Raw genomic sequence first — 21,416 nt, forward strand, 5'->3', positions numbered from 1 at the left:
AGCCCCTGGTGTAGAATTTGAGGATATAAGAAGTCATCTAAGGTTGTATGACCTTTATAAAAGCACAAGGCCACTGGTGACCTCTAATATCCTTATATTGTTTAGTGGGGGGTACATTGTTTTTTATATAATCATCCGCACACTGGAGCTTGTATCATTGTGGTCAGCGCAGGGACAGTAGAGGAAGGGGCAGGATTTGGGTCACAGGAAGGAGGCAGAGAAGGTAACAGAGTAAATGGGACTTTGTGTTTCCTGTTGAGAATTGTGGTTGAGACTTGTGGTTACTTCCGTGACACTGAGCATCCGGTCATCAAAACAACACTATATACTGTATATGTTTTACATTTCTTTTATTTATCATATAACAAAAAAAGTCCGGTGTACAAGATAGAAATAAATATACATATTGTTTTTACACCATTAGCAACACAACCGCTATCCGGTGGAAGAGTCCCCTATAGATCATTTACACACTTTATCCAGAGATTTCGGCAAACACATTCTTGCTTCAGTTACCGGAGGGCTCGATCTACCCCAGGCGCACATAGAATAACATTATTTTACAAACATCGTTATTTAAAGCTTATTTACCAATTTTTTTACCTCCCTGAGTTCTTCGTTGACACCTAAAAGCTCATTGTTGAGGTAATCAATGTCCATCCAACATCAACATCAAGCACCATCAAGTGCATGCTAGAATTTACCATGGAGCTTACACTGGGTCCCTATAAGATCACCCCCAAATAATGCCTTTTATGGATTAGCCCGAGGCTCATTCTGAGATTGACCCCAGGTTGCCACACTGTTATACATTGGGTTAATAGTGATTTGGGGGGAATCTGTTGAGCTCTGGAGATTGGATCTGTGAGGCCACAATGGGGTGACATCTTCAGGAGTAAAGGACAATGACCTAGTTGACCACAAGTCAGTCCTAGATGTAATTCCATAAGGGGAAATAGCCCTCTGTAAATCCCAGGAGGTTCTGGCCATCAACCTCATACTTCTCCGAGGAGAAGACTCTGTAGAAATATGTGTGTTATGAAGCCCAGCCTTGTTTTGCCTTTTCAGTGGGATTTTGAGGGGCTGCCTTTTAACATTACTATATATGGCATTTGGATCTGGAATAGACTCATGTGACAAATGATTGGCCACAGGACTATCCTTGCAAGGAACTGAACCCCAAATAGAGCAATTGTCAAATGTCTTTTGTGTTTCGGGGGAAACAGAACAATCCTCAGAAGATCTGCTGTTTATGTGGGTCAAGTAAGAATCCTCAGAAGGTCTGTGGTTTGTTGGTACCAGGGAAGAATCCTTAGGAAACCTTTTGTTTATGGGAGGTGGGAAACAGTCAGAAGGTCTTTGGTTCCTGGGGGGAGGCAGAACATCTTCAGACTTTCTTTGGTTTCTAGATAGCAGGAGGCCCTCATCAAAAGCATTTTGGTTCCTCAAGGGTTGAGGACAGTCATTAGAAGGTCTTTGCTTCCTCTGGTATGGAGGGCCATCATTAAGGGGCCTTTGATTCTTAAGAAGGGCACAATTTTCAGAAGGTCTTTGCATCGTTGAGCTCTGCTGCTCATGAACAAATCGGGTTCTCGATGGTGGAATTGGTGGAGGTGCCGAATGTCGTGGAGGCTTAGGATTTTGTTGCAAGACTTGGGTTTGAGGTAGAATCCCATTATGCAACAAATTGCTTTCAGTTGTACATTCATAAGCTAGATTTCTCTGAGCTGCACCACACGGCCCGTGTCCCCTCTGGAGATTGACCTCTCTTAAGCTGCATTGTTTTCTAGAAAGAAGATAATTAATAATAATAAATAACTGCTTTACAGACTGGAAAGTTACTAAAAAATGTTTTCCCGTCTCCCCATTTTTCTTATATAAACAAATCGTTATGCTAGAATCACAGCACAATCAATCACAGCCTGGTGTGCTTCTGGACATGGCACCTCCAGTCTAGAACCTTCTACAAGTAGGACATCATTCCACCTTGTACCCTATGCAACCTTATGTTGGCTCCTCTCATAGGTGAATGGGTCCAAAGGTAATGAGAGAAAGGAAAAATGGCAAAAAGAAACCAGAAATATTGAGGGGAGAAGAGGTAAAATGTGGAGAGTAAGAGAAGCATGTGAATGACCAAGAGAGAAGCATGTGAATGACAAAGAAAGGATAAATAGAATGAAATAAGGAGAATAGAAAGAGAGAAAATTAACGAAGGATTGTCCATGATCTGGATCTTCAGACTTACTGGTTCCTTGTTCTGCAAATTAGACAGAGAATAACAATGGACCCCACTGTGAAGGCGGCTGCAACGAGAAGAGTCCCCAGCAGGTCTGGGCGGAAGCGAAAGGTTTCTACAAGGGGAAGAAAATCAAACCTATTTGAAGTTCCTTCTGCTTAGTAATTCTGTCTAGAAGGCTAGACTAACTGGTATCCAATCAGAGTAGTAAAACATTCAAAGCTTAACCAACCTATAGCCCATTAGCACATACATTGGTAGCTCTAATAAGGTCTCAATAAAGACAGCAGCTAATTTAGGCACTGGAAGATGCTTCAGCTGTCAACGGTATGGTTGCTAGGGCTTGTCCTTCAACAAGATGTGAAGGCAACAAGTTGAGCAGCCCTGATATAAAGTGTTAAAAGGAGAATACTATCATCAAGATCTAGCATCACCAACATAAAAACAGATAATTGCCAATGACCCATGACTTTTCTGCCCAAATTCTGCCACACAGTAGGTTCCTCTTGTTTTACCTTCTTCCTCCTCCACCTGTGGTTCTCCCACTGAGACACAGGTCTCCGGGGTCTGACCAAAAGGATAAGTGACAATGTCGCAGCAAATCACCATACCCTCCGTCTGGATCTCCAAGATAAACGTTGTGTTCCCGTTCTGAAGACTTAGTACCACGTTCAAGTCCTTGTAGGCAGGATATATGTAATCCCCAAACTTGATGCTCTGCACCCCAATACCACTATAGGTTCCATTGGCATGCTTCTCCTTCCAGTGCAACTGGGTCACTGCCTCCCTTGGTGGAGAGTGGGCACAGGAAAAAGTGTAGATGTCTGGGCGGGTGAAACTGGAGTTAAGGACAGGTGATGAGGGTGGTTCTCCTACACAAAGAGAGAAGGTACAGTACAGTTCCAGTTGTCTACTTTCAGCACATTTATATATATATATATATATATATATATATATATATATATATATATATATATATATATATATATATATATATATATATATATATATATATATATATATATATATATATATATATATATATAGGATATGGGTAGTTTCATCACAAACCTCTATATTATGGTCTGAGGGAGGACACCAGAGAATCCATTGGACTTTGCACGTAGCACCATAAATGAGCCTCTATATTTTGGTTAAACCTATAATCTTCTGCCAGCACTTTGGTGGTGGCAGTTACAGTCACAAGATTGCTGTAAATGGGGCACATGATGAGGGAGTCGGAGGTGGAGAAGAGTGGTTTTGCTTACTAAGGGAAAGGTATTTTGGGGAATATGCTGACACAGCTGAATGTCCTGTCCTACAGAAGACAAAGGTAGTGCAGAACAGCCACAAAACTGTTATAATATAAGATATATATATATATGGGTTTGGGTTGTCGATGACTTTTAGAAAGTGAAAGGACTTTCTCGGTTTATGAAGAGTTCCATTTACTCTGCAGACCTCCCACAGGTCCAGGTTTCTGCAGGACAATTAAAAACCATGGGCCTCAAAATAATATGGGGCTTGATGGAATGTTGGTGGGGTTTCGACTGGAGCAAGGACACGACCTGGACATAATTGCGCGTGTCCTGGGGCAGATAAGGTGCATAACTAAAATTGTCCTATTTTTAAACATCAGTTTTTGGGAGGTATAGTTCTGTTTGATTGATCACACTCTGCTGATATCATACCCCATTTCTACGAGGCGGGGCCAAGGCCCTTGTAAGGGATTCTTAAAGAAACAGGAACAGCAGAAACTGAAAGTGTATCAAAGTCATTAAAGGAAAACTAACCCCCCAATAAGAAAAGCCCCATCGACTACCCTAGATAGTCCCCTCTCCCTGCTTCCTATCCACATTATTCCAGAAAGTGTCCCTGGACAGCATGCTCACTTATTTATTCAGAGTAGCGCAGTGGAGCTCATGGGCATCATTTTCCAGTCTTCTTCTGTAAGGGAACGCCATATTTGGCACACGTGCAGTTGAAGCAGTCCCGTATTCATACCAATTGCGCATTCGCCAAAAAAATCCAGAATTGCTAAAGGGAAGGAAGAGGCGCCAAAAAAGACCGAAGACGGGGTTGATGCTGGCCATGAGCTCCGCTGCACTATTCTGTATAAATAAGTCAGGTCTAATTTTCAAAACCAGCCAAAGTCAGCTATAAAAAGAGCCCAAAACTAGCCAAGAGGCACTTCAAAAGTAGCCTATAAATAGCACAATATGAGGAGAGAGAAAAAAAAAATCTAAAAAATAAAGGAATATATATGAAAATACACCTTTTTCAAATTTTCACTGTTTCGCAAATGTTTCCATAAAGTAAAATGGGACAGATTCGCCCGTCACCAGGAGGGTAACTACAGAGGGGGGGCCCAGGAGGTAAAGGGGCCCCATATAAATAGTTTCAATAAATATTGGTAAAACAGCTCAACCACTAGACATTTGGCGGCCAGCAGATTTTTGCCCTAAAATTGTCTGAAATTGAGGAAAGTCACCGGAAAATGTGAAAATGTTTAAGAGGGACGGGAGATTGGGGTACAGAGCCCAAAATCTGGTAACTCCCGACTTCTACACAAGTCAGTCCCATTGCATGCTGGGTATTGTAGTCTTACATTAAACTTGGCAGTTGGCAAATTGTTTAACAAAAACTACATTACCCAACATGCATTGGGAGACGCAGGCTTGGTGCATTAGGGCAAGAAAGAAAAAAAAAAAACTTTGGCTGGTTTCCAAATCGTAAAACAGCTAAAGGCCCAAAAAGTAGCCCGTACCTGGGCTAGTTTGTATTTTCAAAAACCGCCTGGGCTATAAATTAGTAGCCCGATTTGGCTGGAAACACGAGTCTTGGACACGCAGGGCATTCTGGGAAATGGAGGCAGAAGGAGAGCCGGTTGCTGCTACATTGTTTCATTAGCGAGCCCTGCAGAATAAAATGCTGCTTTCAATTGCAGTCACATTTAGAAATTTGTTTAACTTTTATGAAAGTAGATTGGAGAGCTGATCAGAATGGCATTTTTTCAGTATGCAAAATTGTGGGGTTTTTTTCCACGAGCTTTAGGGGAAATTCCCCTTTATACTGAGCCCAAGCACTTGCTGCAGTAGCCAACAATAGCCACTAGGTGGGACGTAGGTGGGAACCAACAGGTTTATTTGATATAATGCAAGAGAACACAGATATGGGGAAAAACCTTATAATTTCACTCTCCCCACCACATCATGATTCCACTATTTGGAGGAAACACTGTCACCCCCAAGCCCACCAGCATATTCGTTATTCAGTGAAGACCAGCACAATTAAAGGCCCAGTATGAACCCAGAGTTCAGAACCCCATTGATCGCTACATAGTAGACACACACACACAAAGTATGAAAACCAATTGGACTCGGTTCCCCGTGGCCCGTAAATTCTTTTAAAAAGCCTTCATTTCAGAGGTGCAAATATAGAAATCCACTCCGCACTTCAAAACTTAAAATAATACAAAAATCTTTATTTACTTGACCTTTAAAGAGGTAGTTCACCTTTAGGGTCTGGCCACACGAGCAGATTCGGGGATATTAGATATTACAATGAAAATCTGCAAATGCGTCGCTTCGTTTTCCTCACGAGGAAACTTTGGGCGACTTCGGAAATCGAAGCACAGCGAGTGCATTGCCGTAGGCGATTTTCATTTTAGTCGGCGGAGGCAGTTCGGGGAGATTGTCGCCCCAAAGAAGAGGAGATTTGTTGCTGGGTGACTTAATATCCCCGAATCTGCTGGTGTGGCCTGACCCTTAGGTTAACTTTTAGTATGTTATATAGAATGCCCCATTCTTAGCAGCCTTTCAATTGGTCTTCATTTTTTTTTATTTCTTGTGGTTTCTGAATTATTTCCCTTCCTATTTTATCTCTTTTAATCTTTCTAAAGGGGTTTATTGCCCCCAGCTGCCACTACCGCTCTGTAAGGGAACAATAGGACTGTGATTCGGTTCAGGATTCGGCCAGGATTCGCCTTTTTCAGCAGGATTCAGATTAGGCTGAATCCTTCTGCCCGGCCGAACCAAATCCAAACCCTAATTTGCATATGGTTGCTAGGGTCTTTTTTTTACCTAGCAACAAAGCAGTTCTTTACAGGTACAGGAATATTAATAGGCGAGGGCTCTAATGGAGACATACCGAACCGAATATGAATCCTAATTTGCATATGCAAATTAGGGGCAAGAGGGAAATTGCATGACTTTTTGTCACAAAACAAGGAAGTAAAAAATATTTTCCCCTTCCCACCCCTAATTTGCATATGCAAATTAGGATTCAGATTCGGTTCAGTATGTCTCCATTAGAGCTCTCGCCTATTAATATTCCTGTACCTGTTAAGAACTGCTTGGTTGCTAGGTAAAAAAAGACCCTAGCAACCATATGCAAATTAGGGTTTGGATTTGGTTCGGCCGGGCAGAAGGATTCAGCCTAATCCGCCTGTAAAGAACTGCTTGGTTGCTATGTAAAAAAATGGACCCTAGCAACCAGGTAGCTGCTGAAATTCCAAACTGGAGAGCAGCTGAACAAACAGCGAAATAATGCAAAAAAAAAAACAAAAAAAACAAAATGAAGACCAATTGCAAATTATATCAGTTCACCTTTCAGTTAAGTTTTCGTATGTTATAGAATGGCTAATTCTAAGCAACCTGTCAATTGGTCTTCATTATTTATTTTTTATAGTTTTTAAATTATTTGCCTTCTTCTTCTGACTCTGTCCAGCTTTCAAAAGGGGGTCACTGACCCCATTTAAAATCAAATGCTCTGTAAGGCTACACATTTATTGTTATTGTTACTTTTTATTCCTCGTCTTTCTATTCAGGCCTCTCCTATTCATATTCCAGTCTCTTATTCAAATCAGTGCATGGTTGCTAGGGGAATTTGGACCCTAGCAACCATACAGCTGAAATTACAAACTGGAGAGCTGCTGAATAAAAAGCTAAACAACTCAAAAAACACAAATAATAATAAATGAAAACCAATTGCAAATTGTCTCAGAATATCCCTCTCTACATCATACTAACCATTAATTTAAAGGTGAACAACCCCTTTAAATGAGATTTATTGCGAAAATGAAAATTTAATTTAAGCTTCATCATAGTGAAATAAGAAACTTCTAAATACAATAAAATATTAAATATTCTGCATTGTTTCTGAAATAATCAAGTTTATATTCTTTAATTTCTTATTTAGTATTCTGAAGGTTGTATTAAATTTTCATTTTCACAAGATTTCCCCTTTGAAGATGAACTACTTCCTTAAATACATGGGGGGGAGCTAACCAAAGTACAAATAGAGCAATATACAGAACAATATTTCCATTGCTGATTCAGTACTTGTTGCTGCAGCCGACCCTCTCCCACTCCAACTCACCTGGACAGGCTCCCCCCAGCAAGAGGATAATAATGACCCAAAGTCTTCCCATCGTGTGTCGGAGCAGCTCATAAGCAGAGTGAGCCGGGGGCGGAAGTGGTGTGTGAGAAGTTAGTAGGACAGGAAAGAGGGGGAGACAGACAGACAGAGAGAGTGATGGGGAGGAAACAATAGACTTGCAGAGATACAGAGGAATCAGTAGGAGGGACAGAAACAGTAGGGTTTGAGGAGATGGAGAGGAAGGGAGAAGGAGAGAGGAAGGGAGAAGGCAAGAGGAAGGGAGAATGAGAGAGGAAGGGAGAAGGAGAGAGGAAGGGAGAAGGCAAGAGGAAGGGAGAATGAGAGAGGAAGGGAGAAGGCAAGAGGAAGGGAGAAGGCAAGAGGAAGGGAGAAGGCAAGAGGAAGGGAGAAGGTGAGAGGAAGGGAGAAGGCGAGAGGAAGGGAGAAGGCAAGAGGAAGGGAGAAGGAGAGAGGAAGGGAGAAGGCAAGAGGAAGGGAGAAGGAGAGAGGAAGGGAGAAGGCAAGAGGAAGGGAGAAGGAGAGAGGAAGGAAGAAGGAGAGAGGAAGGGAGAAAGCAAGAGGAAGGGAGAAGGGGAGAGGGGTGACCCAGTGGGACAGAGAAGGAGAAGCTTGGAGTTAGTCACAGAGAAGTCAGCTCAGCACATGTTGTGGCCTCTATGAGGATATATCCTGAGGATGATCCATCCTTTCTCTGTAGTCTCAGCACATGGGTCTGATTGGATTCCCCAACAGGACAGGGGACTGAGACTCTGCCAATGAGAGTGTCCCTCAGAAAATGCACCTGCCACACCTGGGAAAGGCAAAAACAGGTATATTGAGGCTGATCCACCAAAGATGGCCTCCATAACTAGATTAGGGCAATGGGCAATGGGCAATGGGCAATGGGCAATGGGCAATGGGCAATGGGCAACCCCCCCCCCCCCCGAAACAGAGACTTTAAGATCACACACACATATACAGGAGACTCAGACATGGGGCAGAGGAGCTGGACTCACCTGAATGAGGAGCGACCGGCCCTTTCTTTTCCGGTAGAAAACTCCTTTCAAGTCAAACTCAGGGTTTTGGTTCTTTACACTCCTGGATCTCACTTTCTCCCCCTCACAATGAACTGTCACATAGAATGAAGGATCTGTCGAAGGAAAAGAGGAATCAGTAGCCCCTCATCTCTTGTTCTACCGCTTCCACCCCAAAAAATCATCACATGCCAAGAAACCAGTACTTACCTCTGCCACCCCCAGGGACCGACAGCCCTGAAGCTGAATGTACAGTGATGGAGGTGATCAGACGGGGGGCCCCCAGGCAGAATGAGAAGCAAGAGGGCTCAGGGACATCTCGAGTCAGTTCCCTTTGTGTAGAGTAAACAAAACATAAGTACACACAATAGGGGGTACATTATCCCTTATAATACATGAGTGATACTCAGAGTTCCCTGTATAACTCAGCCTGCAGCCTTGTGCCTTTATATGGTCACAGAACAACCCCTCAGTGACTTCTAATATCCTTATCATTTACAGTAGGGGGTACATTATCCCTTATAATACATGAGTGATACTCAGAGTTCCCTGTATAAACTCAGCCTGCAGCCTTGTGCCTTTTATATGGTCACAGAACAACCCCTCAGTGACTTCTAATATCCTTATCATTTACAGTAGGGGGTACATTATCCCTTATAATACATGAGTGATACTCAGAGTTCCCTGTATAACTCAGCCTGCAGCCTTGTGCCTTTATATGGTCACAGAACAACCCCTCAGTGACTTCTAATATCCTTATCATTTACAGTAGGGGGTACATTATCCCTTATAATACATGAGTGATACTCAGAGTTCCCTGTATAACTCAGCCTGCAGCCTTGTGCCTTTATATGGTCACAGAACAACCCCTCAGTGACTTCTAATATCCTTATCATCTACAGTAGGGGGTACATTATCCCTTATAATACATGAGTGATACTCAGAGTTCCCTGTATAACTCAGCCTGCAGCCTTGTGCCTTTATATGGTCACAGAACAACCCCTCAGTGACTTCTAATATCCTTATCATTTACAGTAGGGGGTACATTATCCCTTATAATACATGAGTGATACTCAGAGTTCCCTGTATAACTCAGCCTGCAGCCTTGTGCCTTTATATGGTCACAGAACAAACCCTCAGTGACTTCTAATATCCTTATCATTTACAGTAGGGGGTACATTATCCCTTATAATACATGAGTGATACTCAGAGTTCCCTGTATAACTCAGCCTGCAGCCTTGTGCCTTTATATGGTCACAGAACAACCCCTCAGTGACTTCTAATATCCTTATCATTTACAGTAGGGGGTACATTATCCCTTATAATACATGAGTGATACTCAGAGTTCCCCAGTTGGAGAGTGTGGCCCTTTACCTGAGATGACTGGTTCGGTCAGTATATAGGCGCAGGAGGAAGGATCCGGTTAGGCCGGGGGTGAATGTGGTCGGTAAGATGACATATCGGCCGTGTTGGAGCTCGGTGCGCAGGAAGACACTACGGGAGTTAATGTAGGTGGAAGAGGAAACCTTTGTTGCAGTGCGGTGTAGGCGGAATTTACGGTTCACTTCAACCTGCAATGGAAGAAAGATGAATAAATTTGCTGATCAGAAAATACAAAGTAAGAGAAAAGCAATTATTTCAGCCCCGTCCCTCACCTTAAACACAAAGAAGCCAATGGGCAAATTCTCTCCTCCCTCGCTGCGTTGGGTCCTACGATCCTCTTGTTCCAGAGAAATGAGAGCAACATCCTGATCCAATGTCACATCGAAGGTGAACTGTATCAGGAGGGACGGAGGGTTAAATGGGTACATACTGGGCCCCACAGCAGAGACTTAGAGACATCTCCTCTCACAAACCCTTGACCTGTTCTACTAATATTTCTTGATATCGCTCACTTGAGAAGATTAAGAGGATTCTGGGGCAGAAGATGAAACACACTCTGTTCTGTAAGAAGATTATGGGTTTGCTCTGGGGTTCAGGTCTCCCTGTGATGGTGCCGGTAGATACCTGAGGATTGTGCAGGTAGGTCTCCCTATTGTTGGGGCAACCACCACTCCTGTTCTTCAGGGGATCTGCATCTGTTCTCCACAACGACAGGGCAGACTCCTCAGTCCAGGTTTTGTGAGGGCTCAGGAAGCTGGTGTTAACCCGCCGGCACAAAGTGAGGTCAGTGAAGTGACTGCAGAAGTCTTCCCAACTCATCCTGAGCCAGAGAGACACAAGGAATGAGATGGAGAAGAGAGAGCAATGTATTGAGGAAGAAGGGGCTGTAAGCAGATAGGCAGGTTACCGAGGGCAGAAAGGGAGAAGTATGAGAGACAGAAGGAATGAGATGGAGAAGAGAGAGATGTGTATTGAGGAAGATGGGGCTGTAGGCAGGTAAGAGAGTACAGAAATGGAGAAGTAGGAGAGACATAGAGAATGAGATGGAGAAGAGAGAGAAAAGTGTATTGAGGAAGAAGGTGCTGTAGGCAGGTTACAGAGGACAGAAAGGGAGAAGTAGGAGAGACATAAGGAATGAGATGGAGAAGAGAGGGAAGTGCATTGAGGAAGATGGGGCTGTAGGTAGTTTAGAGAGGACAGAAAGGGAGAAGTAGGAGAGACATAAGGAATGAGATGGGGCTGTAGGCAGGTTAGAGAGAAAGGGAGAAGTAGGAGAGACCACAGAGATGGCAGACAAAAGACAAGCAATTATTAATTTATAGAGGGTCTGCCTACCAGAAATCCCCATCATCACTCACAGTGACACCCATCTTCTCTCTCTCTGACCAGCTTATTCGCTTCCATTCCTCTGACCTGTGAGCAAAAGAGAAGTTCACCCTGTAGGTGGCAGGACAGACCCATAACTTAGTTTTTTCTACCGTACTGCCCTGCAGGGGTGGAGCAGACCTTTAGCTCCTCCTATGTGTCTCTGGGTCACCCAGCAGGGGAGGGGCAGACTCAAAAGCCCCTCCTCTCCGCAACACTCACCCATCACTCCAGGCTCCATTCCATTCTCCACTCCCCCAGGGATTTTGCAGACGGATGAGGCGCAGTTTGTGGGTGCGGAACAGAGACAGGAGCCCCGAGCGTAGAGTGATGCTCCGCACAGACGTAACACTGTATGCATGGCCAATCACAAGGCCTGAAGACAGGACCTGCTCCAGAGACTGACCAGAAGACGGCTGGTGGACAAACATACGGTACAAACAAAAGACATAAAACTGATGCTCAATCTGTTGACATCTTATATCAGGGAGGTCAGCCTGTGGCCCTAGAGGCTGTTGCCAAACTACAAATCCCAGCAACCTGCAGACAGCCAAAGGCTGGGAATTGTAGTTCAATAACCCTTATGTTGCAGAATAAAGTGTCATGGAAGAAGTAGTATAGCAGAAGACAATTACCCTGATAGCAGCACTAATGAGAGACGCCCGGCTATGGGCTTTCAGCAGAGCTTTGAACAGCTTCTTCTTCTCTTCTTCAGATGCAAAATTCTCCCCCAGGAGGTCGATGGGCTCGGAGATCCCCCCAGTAAAGTCAATGAGCGCCTCTGCAGTACTGCCTCCATCCAAGGCCTCGTAACTGCCATTGAGTCTGAGGGAAAGGGAAGATAATGGGGTTGGGTTTAGGTTCGGAGAAGCACAATGTCAGACTGGGGCTCCTAGGGTCCACAAGAGAACCTGACATCAAGGGCCCCACTCAATAATTATATGTAGACAGCACTAACATAGGCCGATGTTTGATGGGAATTGTCCTCAGCTGGGCCCAGGAAGGACAGGATGAACTATAGCCAGGAGATTCTCTGGTCCATGACTCTGGTTTTGGAATCAAGTCAATGGACCGATAGTTATATGGCAGGAGTAATGTAAGTAACTCACAGCAACCACAGTAACCCAAATCAGATGTTTGCATGAGGTCTAGTAACACATGGCAACCAATAAAGTTGCAGCATGTCCTTGTCATCTGTCTGAATGTGAATATCTGATTGGTTGCTCTAGGTTAGTAGACCTGGTGGAAAGACTATGCCAGTATCTGAGTGTCCCACCATATCCTCGGATTGGTACTTTCATTCACAACCTCCCGTCACATTTCCTCTGATGAACCAGGAAGCTGGAAAATGAAAGTCCTTTCAGTTTCACGGTTTGCTCTTTTTTGGGCAAGAAATGAACATATTATGAGAAGAAGACAATGAGTACAAGAAGGGTCTCACTTGGCGTAGGCTTTCTCCAGCAGAGCACACCAGAAGGCCCCTCTTGGGCCGGGTCGACAGAAGAGCAGCTCCCCCCGGACTGTGGGCAAACGGTCGTCAATGACTATTTCTATCCACCTGCCGAATCGCCAGAGCCGGAATCTGAAGATACCCACGTGGGGAGGAGCCCCGGGGTGTGGCCAGTCCTGCTCCTTGGGGGACGGTATAACCTGAGTTGGGGGTGGGGAGAAGTGTTAAAGGAGCAGTAACGTGTATCTGTGATATAACAGATGTGCAGGGCAGAAGATACCACTTTTATAGGGTCTTGGGCTGCCGTTGTCTGGGGGTCCACATTCATGCACTGGACTGGGGTATCATGTGAATTCATAGTTATCGAGGCAATACTTACCCTTTTCCATACAGAGGGGTCCCCGGCCAAACAAGCAGCTGCAGCTACAAACCAGCAATTACCCAGACTGCCTTGCTGCAGGTCATGGGCACTGATACCCCCTTCAGTGAAGAGATGAGGATTCTGCACCAACTCCTGGAGACAAGAGAGGATTGGTCAGTGACTGGGGGGAGGTGGCACAGGGAAAGCAGAAGCAAAGTACCTACCTGTGGGCGCTTCCACTCTAACCCCTCAGGGGGCGTCCGACTGTAGTACAGGGATCGATTATCCGCTGGGAACGTTGGGTCTTCAAAGAGGTGGCTCTCCAGTCGGCATCCATCTTTTAACTGCCCATAATTCTGATCCCGGTAATTAACAACCATGTTTTACCCAAAGTGCCGCCTGTCTTTCCCCGCTGTCAGCTGCAAAGGTGTTTCCAGTCTCAGGTATGCCAAGCTCCCCTGCCTTGTGCCAACCCCTTTATCTTGTGCAGAATAACTCGCTTATCCAGTCTCACACTCGGCCGACGCCCTGAGGAGGAGGAGAGAGTTAATCACAGATTGGAACCACAGATCTGACAGTTGCACAGGACAAGGGGGCAATGGGGTGAGAGGGGCAGGAAGGCTGTTGCCACTTTGGTGCTTTTGGCAGATTGTACCAACTGGTAGATAGGGGGCAAAACCAGCGGTGTCACTGGATGTTACTGGGCCCCACACCTAATTCATTTTTATATATATATATATATATATATATATATATATATATATATATATATATATATATATATATATATATATATATATATATATTGCTCATTAATTGGGTCCCTTAGTAACCCCTAATACAGGTCATACATAGAGGAAAGCAGCTGCTAATACTTACAGTAGGGAGTTGAGGGGGACACACAGTATTTGGGGTGCTGTTCAGGGAAGTGAAATTCTGGGGAGCTGCAGGGAGGGGGTGCAGAGAGAGCAGAGGGACAGGCAGGTACAGTAACACAGGGAGGTCAAACCTGAAATTCACATGTTGGAGACACAAACACACGCCTGGGAAACAGGGTCACACCCAGAATTGCACCACTGCCCTGCGCACTAACACTCACCTCTATGGGACTGGGCTCTCTCCGGCAACCACTCATCTCCAGCCACTGCTGCTAGACTACAGGCCCCAGCATCCCCAGCAGACAAAGGGTTAAGATACAGGTGAATGTAGGACAGGTAACGCAGCGTGGGGTGGAGCCGAGTGAACAGGGACTCAGAGTGGGAGGAGACTGCTGGGTTTTTTTTTCTTAAGAGAAGGGGAGTTAGACATAGAAATCAGTGCAGCCTGCAGCTTACATGTCCATTTCTCATGAGCCACAAAGGATCATGGACTTGATATGTGTGTGTGAGTTGGCTGCACCTCTGAGTGTAAATGGGGAATTATAAGCCAATCAGACTGTAGATTTCATGTGTGTCCAGCTCTGCAAGTGGAGGTGACGAGTGTCTGTTTGTCTCTTGCTGCAAGTTGCAGGTGTGGCCCTTGAAGGACTAATTTGGCAAATTCAGTGATTTAATTGTTTGTATGAGACTAAGATTTGTGCTATACAGGTATGGGACCTGTTATCCAGAATGCTCGGGACCTGGAGTTTTCCGGATAATGGATCTTAATGTAATTTGGATCTTAAAACCTTAAGTCTACTAGAAAATCATGTAAATATGAAATAAAGCCAATAGGCTGGTTTTGCCTCCAATAAGGATTAATTATATCTTAGTTGAGATCAAGTACAAGCGACTGTTTTATTATTACACCGAAAAAGGAAATTATTTTTTAAAAAGTTGGATTATTTGGATAAAATGGAGTCTATGGGAGATGGCCTGTTGGAGCTTTTTTGGATAATGGATCTTATACCTGTACTAAAACTTACACATAATTCAGGGATTTCCCTGTTGTAAGACACTGGTATCCCTACAGCCAGTAGAGGGGAGTTTGTATCAGGTAAGGAACTACAACTCCCAGCATCACTCACTGGCCAAGAAGTCAGGGTAGTGACCCCATAGCAATCACAAATATGTTCTTAGTCTCCAGGCCTGTTCAACTGAGACCAGATGTGGCCCTGCAGGGGATTCTAAGGGGCCCAGATTGCTCCGCAGCTCCACTACTACTTTGAATGACATCATGTTGTTATAATCCAGCCCTGGATAACTATATTGTGCCCAATTGAGCATACTTCCCATACTTATTTCGAAATAAAAAGAGGGACGTAAAAGTTGGTGCGTGTAGCGCGGCAATTTTTTTAGACCACGCCTGTTTTTGTGGCCACACCCCCTAATTACCATGTTCATTTTACAAAAATTGCCCTTTAAGCTGTGAGTGTAACTTCTCCCAAGGGACCTGTTATCTTATATTGTTACAATTACTTATTTGCTTATCTAGAAATTGTTCCAAAAGTATCTTATCTGCAGCTGTGGCTGTTCTGGGCTCTCTGCCAAAAGCCAATTAAGTTAGAAACTTTGTTTCTTTTTCTGGCTGTTCAGTGCGGGGTTGAGCTGTCAAAAGAGGGACTGTCCCTCTAAAAACGGGACAGTTGGGAGATATGCAACTGGTGCTGCCCTAGGTAAATAAAGGCAAAGCAGGGAATACCCACCCCTGTATAACTGGCCAGGAGGATTGTGCAACAAGTGATGTGCCAACGAGGAAAGGGCAAGGGCCACTCTTATCTTCCCATACACTGGAGATAAGGGAACCTGAATATGGGAAACTCAATATTAGAACAATCCTTGCCAAGAAATATTGTTACAGCAGTGGTTACAGCTCCCCCCTCCCCTCCCCTCTTAATATGTAGGGACCCGTAGGATTAATGTGCCCCTATGGCTTTAATTCCTGATCTCCCTAGTTGCTGGGCAGATGCCCATGTAGCTAGTTGTAATTTGCATAGTTGTATTATTGGTCAAGAGCTGCTGTGACCACTTCCTGTCACACTTTGGTATAGTGAGTAAGAAGGGGAGGAGCTTCATCTTTGGCTCCTGGTGTCTGACCCATCCGGATGTCTCCATTCAGCCTGGGTACAACAAGGCCCAGTAAAGCCAGTTTGCCCTAATGGGACCTGAACCTCTAGTGTGGAAGTCGGGGAGCAGGGACCCCGTGAATGAGGCCAGTGAATATAATGTTATAGAGTCTCTAGGAGAGTTAGACAGTGAGGGAACAGAGAAATCTCAAGGAGGTGTGACAGAGAGGAGCTTAGGGTTGCCACCGGCCAGTGGTGGGGCTGGAACAAAAGGGGTGGACTGTGATGTCAAAGGGGGCGGATCAGGACTTCAAAGGGGGTGGAGCCACAACACGATGGGCAGAAGGCATTGAAAAGAGTAAGTTTTGATCGGATTGGGGGCGGGCAAAGGGCCTTTTTTAGGGGTATTACAAATTTACCGGCAGCTACATTGCTGATACATTAGTAATACCGGCCCCAGCAGGTGTTTTACTGGCTGGGCCGGCAAAATACCGTCAGTTTGGCAACCCTAGACACAGTGGAACAGGCTTCTCCTCCCTGACCCCTCCACTGGGTGAGATCCAGACCACGTGTGAGCTATTTCTGCCTGGAGGTGCTGCACTGTCTTCACTACATCTTTATGGGATTGTAAGTAACCCTGTGGGTCATTTGTCTTGGACAAATAAACCGTTACTCTTTGTTTTCACTGCAAGAACCTCCTGGAGTCCATTCTTTCTATTTCTATTGCACCGTAGCCTGTGGGAGTTGTAGTTAAACCACACCTTTATTCTAACCTGCCTTAAGTGTTAGAGTTACATGTAACCCAAGCTCTAATCACTAGCTGGACATTAACCCCGTTTGGTCTGCGTAGCCCATGTTAGCGTTACAAATACAATACGTCACATATACGGGTCCTATCCACATACATGGGCTCAGCATAGGGCCACAAATCAGTTTAGTCGGCTGCATGCACTTAAAGGGGTTGTTCACCTTTCAGTTAACTTTTTTAGTATGTTCAAAAGTTTTAGAAAGGTTAAAAGCAACTTTTCAATTGGTCTTCGGTATTTTTTTTCTTATAGTTTTTTTTAAATGATTTGCTCTTTCCAGCTTTTAAATGGGGGTCACTGACCCCCATCTAAAAAACAAAACTCTGTAAGGCTAGTGATGGGCACATTTTTTTCTTAACCTTTTAGTTAATATTTGGTACGTTATAAAATGGCTAATTCTAAGCAACTTTTCAATTGGTCTTCATTATTTATTTATTGTTTTGAATTATTTGCCTTCTTCTTCTGACTCTTTCCAGCTTTCAAATAGGGGGTCACTGACCCCATCTAAAAAAAACAAATGCTCTGTAAGGCTACACATTTATTGTTATTGCTACTTTGTATTACTCATCTTTCTATTCAGGCCTCTCCTATTCATATTCCAGTCTTTTATTTAAATCAGTGCATGGTTGCTAGGGTGATTTGAACCCTAGCAACCAGTAACTGACCTTGCAAACTGGAGAGCTGCTGAATAAAAAGCTAAATTAGTAAAAAAAAACGAAAAAAATGAAAACCAATTGCAAATTGTCTCAGAATATGACTCTCTCATTTCATACTACAAGTTGATCTAAAGGTGAATACCCCCTTTAAAAGCCTTCGACTGTATAGTCATAAAATGATTGGGCTGTCATTTAGGGGGGAGGGATGATCCTAGTTATTGGCTCCTAAATATTTAAAGGAGAACTAAGCCCTTAGAAAACAGTATAGTTAGAAATGCCATATTAGATCGTGATGTGGGGGCAGGGCCAATAGGGGGATGGCTGTGATGTAAAGGGGGTGGAGTTGTGGCATAAAGGGGCGGGCCAGGGGGAGACTGGATGAGTAGGCAGGGTTATGTATCAATTGGGGCGGGAGCAGAAAGCTCTGTAGACATTCTTCCTTCAGCAAGGGGTCATAAAAGCACAGGGGGGTCAGATTCCTTGAGAAGGAGGGGTTGGGAAAATCTATTCTCCTGGTTCTCGTTCTTAACCACAATAAGCATTTACTCTGAATGTCACTGATTTGTTAATGTCAAAGTTCCCCTTTATTGCGGAGACATAAGCAGAGCCAGAATCACAACCACAGGAAATAACTGGAAGGCTGGCAGTTGGGTTCTAGCTGTCGTACCTGTTGGTGAGTGAAGCAGAGACACAGTCAAGTGCCGGCACAGAGACAAGGAAAAAACCCTTGAGTGTCAGCTGGGAAGGTACAAGAAGATCTAATGACCTGCGGTAATACCCAGAATTACTTACACAATCGCACGGAAATATGGGTTGGGCTTAGGATCATATGCCGTGGGACTCACACTCTTTAGGTTTCTCTTTTCTCTGTTTATTTAGAGCAAAAAAACCCCAAAAATAGACTTGGTGGTTTTCATATATTCTCACTTCCCAACAGCATGCTCAGCTAAGTGGTTTGGCCTTCAAAGTTGACTCCAGCAGCTCCCCATCTTAGAGCTTGTTAGGTCTCTTTCATGAGTCAGTGGCACTGCACGTGCTCAGTGTGCTCTGGGCCGCTGCTGAGAATCTGAGCTAAGGCATCATGGGAAATTATCAAAGCATGATACAGACAATTGTGAATTGTAAATTTTAGTTGGTGCCTCAGCTCAGGGGACAGCAGCTCAGAACATGTGAATCAGCAGAAGAGAAGATGGGGAGCTACTGGTTGACCTCTTCAGAGGCTCGGATGTTACCTGCTAAAGGTGGGCGGGTCTTCGACTGGAACAAGAAGCTTAGGACAAATGTAAGTTCTCCTTTAATGTGTGCCCACTGTCCATCATAGATAGAATGCTACTGCAGTAAAAAAAAAGATCCACCAAACCATACATTTTTACATTTAATCTTTAAGATTTTTGTTTTTGAGCTCTCTCAACCTAACTTTTCATGCTGCCAAGAATTTACACTTGCTGTGAGTCCCAGACTTGTATATTGCTCTTTATTTGTTCTTCCTATTCCCTGGATTCTCAGTTTGTCCGTTGAGGTCAGACAGACCCTTGAGCAACAGAGACCTCCCTACCCCAATTGTTCCATATCTTGTAGACCTCTACAAGGGGCGGGGCTTGCTGGAAGGTGTTATGGCTGATGAAGGTGTGGCTGTGGATATTAGGGCACCGCTAAGCTGGATAAGGGTGTGGCAAAGGTGTTTGGATCCATAAAACTGGGCACTATAACCATTTACTGCTTTTTGGATAAATCAACAGCCTTTCTTTTTTTTTTTTTAAATGTGCCAACCTTATAGCAGTAGAGCTTACAATTTAATACTATATAACAGACACATGTGTGATATTTTATTAGGGCATGCAGCCATTGGCTAAGTACAGATGTGATTTGCATGTCAACTGTGATTCACCAAGAGGATTGCTCATATAATTTGAAATGAGGGATATGATAGAATCCAACTGTAGCTCATGACTGCCCCCTGCTGCGCCAATGGTATGAATAGTGACCTTCAGCAAACAGCTGGCCCAGATTAATAGCCTTGCAGAGCAGCTGCACTGAGCAGCCCATACGTGGGGGGGATGAGAGGGTAAAGCTGGTGCCTGAGTCACAGATACTTAACACATAAAATGTTATTATAGTGGCAAAAATGTCCCAGGGATTAAACTGCAGCATCTGCCCAAAGTGGGTCAGTCCTACTAGTGGCCAGTGCTAGCCGGCAACATTGTGTTAAAGGGGAAAAAACCCTTATTTATTCAGTAGATTGATTTTATATTTATTTGTATACTCAATATTATTCTTTGCCGTGACAGAGGGGAAGATGAGGGGCACATACAGAATGAGGAACCACAGATGGACCCTGCCCAGATAGAGTGAAGGTGAGGGGTACATACAGAATGAGGAACCACAGATGGACCCTGCCCAGACAGAGGGAAGGTGAGGGGCACATACAGAATGAAGAACCACAGATGGACCCTGCCCAGATAGAGTGAAGGTGAGGGGTACATACAGAATGAGGAACCACAGATGGACCCTGCCCAGACAGAGGGAAGGTGAGGGGCACATACAGAATGAGGAACCACAGATGGACCCTGCCCAGATAGAGTGAAGATGAGGGGTACATACAGAATGAGGAACCACAGATGGACCCTGCCCAGATAGAGTGAAGATGAGGGGTACATACAGAATGAGGAACCACAGATGGACCCTGCCCAGACAGAGGGAAGGTGAGGGGCACATACAGAATGAGGAACCACAGATGGACCCTGCCCAGACAGAGGGGAAGATGAGGGGCACATACAGAATGAGGAACCACAGATGGACCCTGCCCAGACAGAGGGGAAGATGAGGGGTACATACAGAATGAGGAACCACAGATGGACCCTGCCCAGACAGAGGGGAAGATGAGGGGCATATACAGAATGAGGAACCACAGATGCTGAGTCACATGACCCCAACCCATTATTAATTTGTAGAAATAAATGAGCAGATAATGCTGGGATAGAAAGAAGTGCTATTGCACCCGGGTGTGAGACAGTGACAGGTGCCATACACTTTTCCATTCTAGTTTCTAAGAATTAATTTAATACTGTGCCGAATGGCTCTCCCAAATCCCATCAGTTCCAACTCCAGGTCACGATATTGTAATTGGAAATGTCCTTATCTCCTGCTGAACAATTGCCCTGCAGCTCACGCTCTGTATTGTGTCATGTTATAGCGAAAAGAGGGACTGAGGCTTTCACCCCGAATCTAACGCAACGCTAACGTCTCCATTAGTCACTTACAGAATTGCTCGAGGGTCTCAGAGGGAATTCCAGGAACAGAAACATCCTGCAAGTAACATGGACCTCCTGGGAACCACAGCTGGAGCTTTCATTCAGGCCAGTTTGTGGGGAGATTTGGTGCCCTGGGTACCCCTGGAACTATAGCAGGGTGACACCCCAATGTTTCTATATATCTGTAACCTTGTTATGAGCTAAGGGGGCCCAGTCTGAAGGCCAGTTAGGGGGAGATTTGGGGTGAGTGCTTATTTGTACCCTGGGTACCCCTGGAACTATAGCAGGGTGACTGTTACCCCAATGTTTCTATATATCTGTAACCTTGTTATGAGCTAAGGGGGCCCAGTCTGAAGGTCAGTTAGGGGGAGATTTGGGGTGAGTGTTTATTTGTACCCTGGGTACCCCTGGAACTATAGCAGGGTGACTGTTACCCCAATGTTTCTATATATCTGTAACCTTGTTATGAGCTAAGGGGCCCAGTCTGAAGGTCAGTTAGGGGGAGATTTGGG

General features: G+C 44.6%; 2 protein-coding genes across 4 annotated transcripts; both read right to left on the minus strand.

Annotated features, from left to right (window-relative positions):
* Nucleotides 1-333: 333 nt before the first annotated feature.
* Nucleotides 334-8,016, minus strand: LOC108711744. Of its 2 annotated transcripts, none has more exons than XM_018253750.1 (4): nt 7,616-8,016; nt 2,752-3,108; nt 2,246-2,351; nt 334-1,786 (listed from the first exon to the last, which is right to left on the minus strand). In XM_018253750.1, exons 1-4 carry the CDS (start codon nt 7,665-7,667, stop codon nt 754-756), a joined length of 1,548 nt encoding a protein of 515 aa, XP_018109239.1. In that variant the 5' UTR covers nt 7,668-8,016; the 3' UTR covers nt 334-753. The 2 variants fall into 2 exon arrangements, with proteins under 2 accessions (XP_018109239.1, XP_041443271.1); XM_041587337.1 differs by lacking the exon at nt 7,616-8,016 and adding an exon at nt 3,282-4,391 and having other exon boundaries at nt 2,752-3,165.
* A 92-nt stretch (nt 8,017-8,108) lies between these two features.
* Nucleotides 8,109-14,843, minus strand: LOC108711743 (calpain-5). Of its 2 annotated transcripts, none has more exons than XM_018253749.2 (13): nt 14,308-14,843; nt 13,433-13,736; nt 13,227-13,361; nt 12,839-13,047; nt 12,033-12,222; nt 11,620-11,813; nt 11,368-11,445; nt 10,657-10,852; nt 10,305-10,424; nt 10,024-10,220; nt 8,860-8,981; nt 8,632-8,765; nt 8,109-8,426 (listed from the first exon to the last, which is right to left on the minus strand). In XM_018253749.2, the coding sequence occupies exons 2-13, from the start codon at nt 13,586-13,588 to the stop codon at nt 8,256-8,258; spliced, it is 1,902 nt and encodes a 633-aa protein (XP_018109238.1). In that variant the 5' UTR covers nt 13,589-13,736; nt 14,308-14,843; the 3' UTR covers nt 8,109-8,255. The 2 variants fall into 2 exon arrangements, with proteins under 2 accessions (XP_018109238.1, XP_041443270.1); XM_041587336.1 differs by lacking the exon at nt 14,308-14,843 and adding an exon at nt 14,088-14,229.
* Nucleotides 14,844-21,416: the final 6,573 nt, after the last annotated feature.

The sequence above is a fragment of the Xenopus laevis genome, chromosome 3L (assembly GCF_017654675.1).
Source record: "Xenopus laevis strain J_2021 chromosome 3L, Xenopus_laevis_v10.1, whole genome shotgun sequence".
Lineage (NCBI taxonomy): Eukaryota > Metazoa > Chordata > Amphibia > Anura > Pipidae > Xenopus > Xenopus laevis.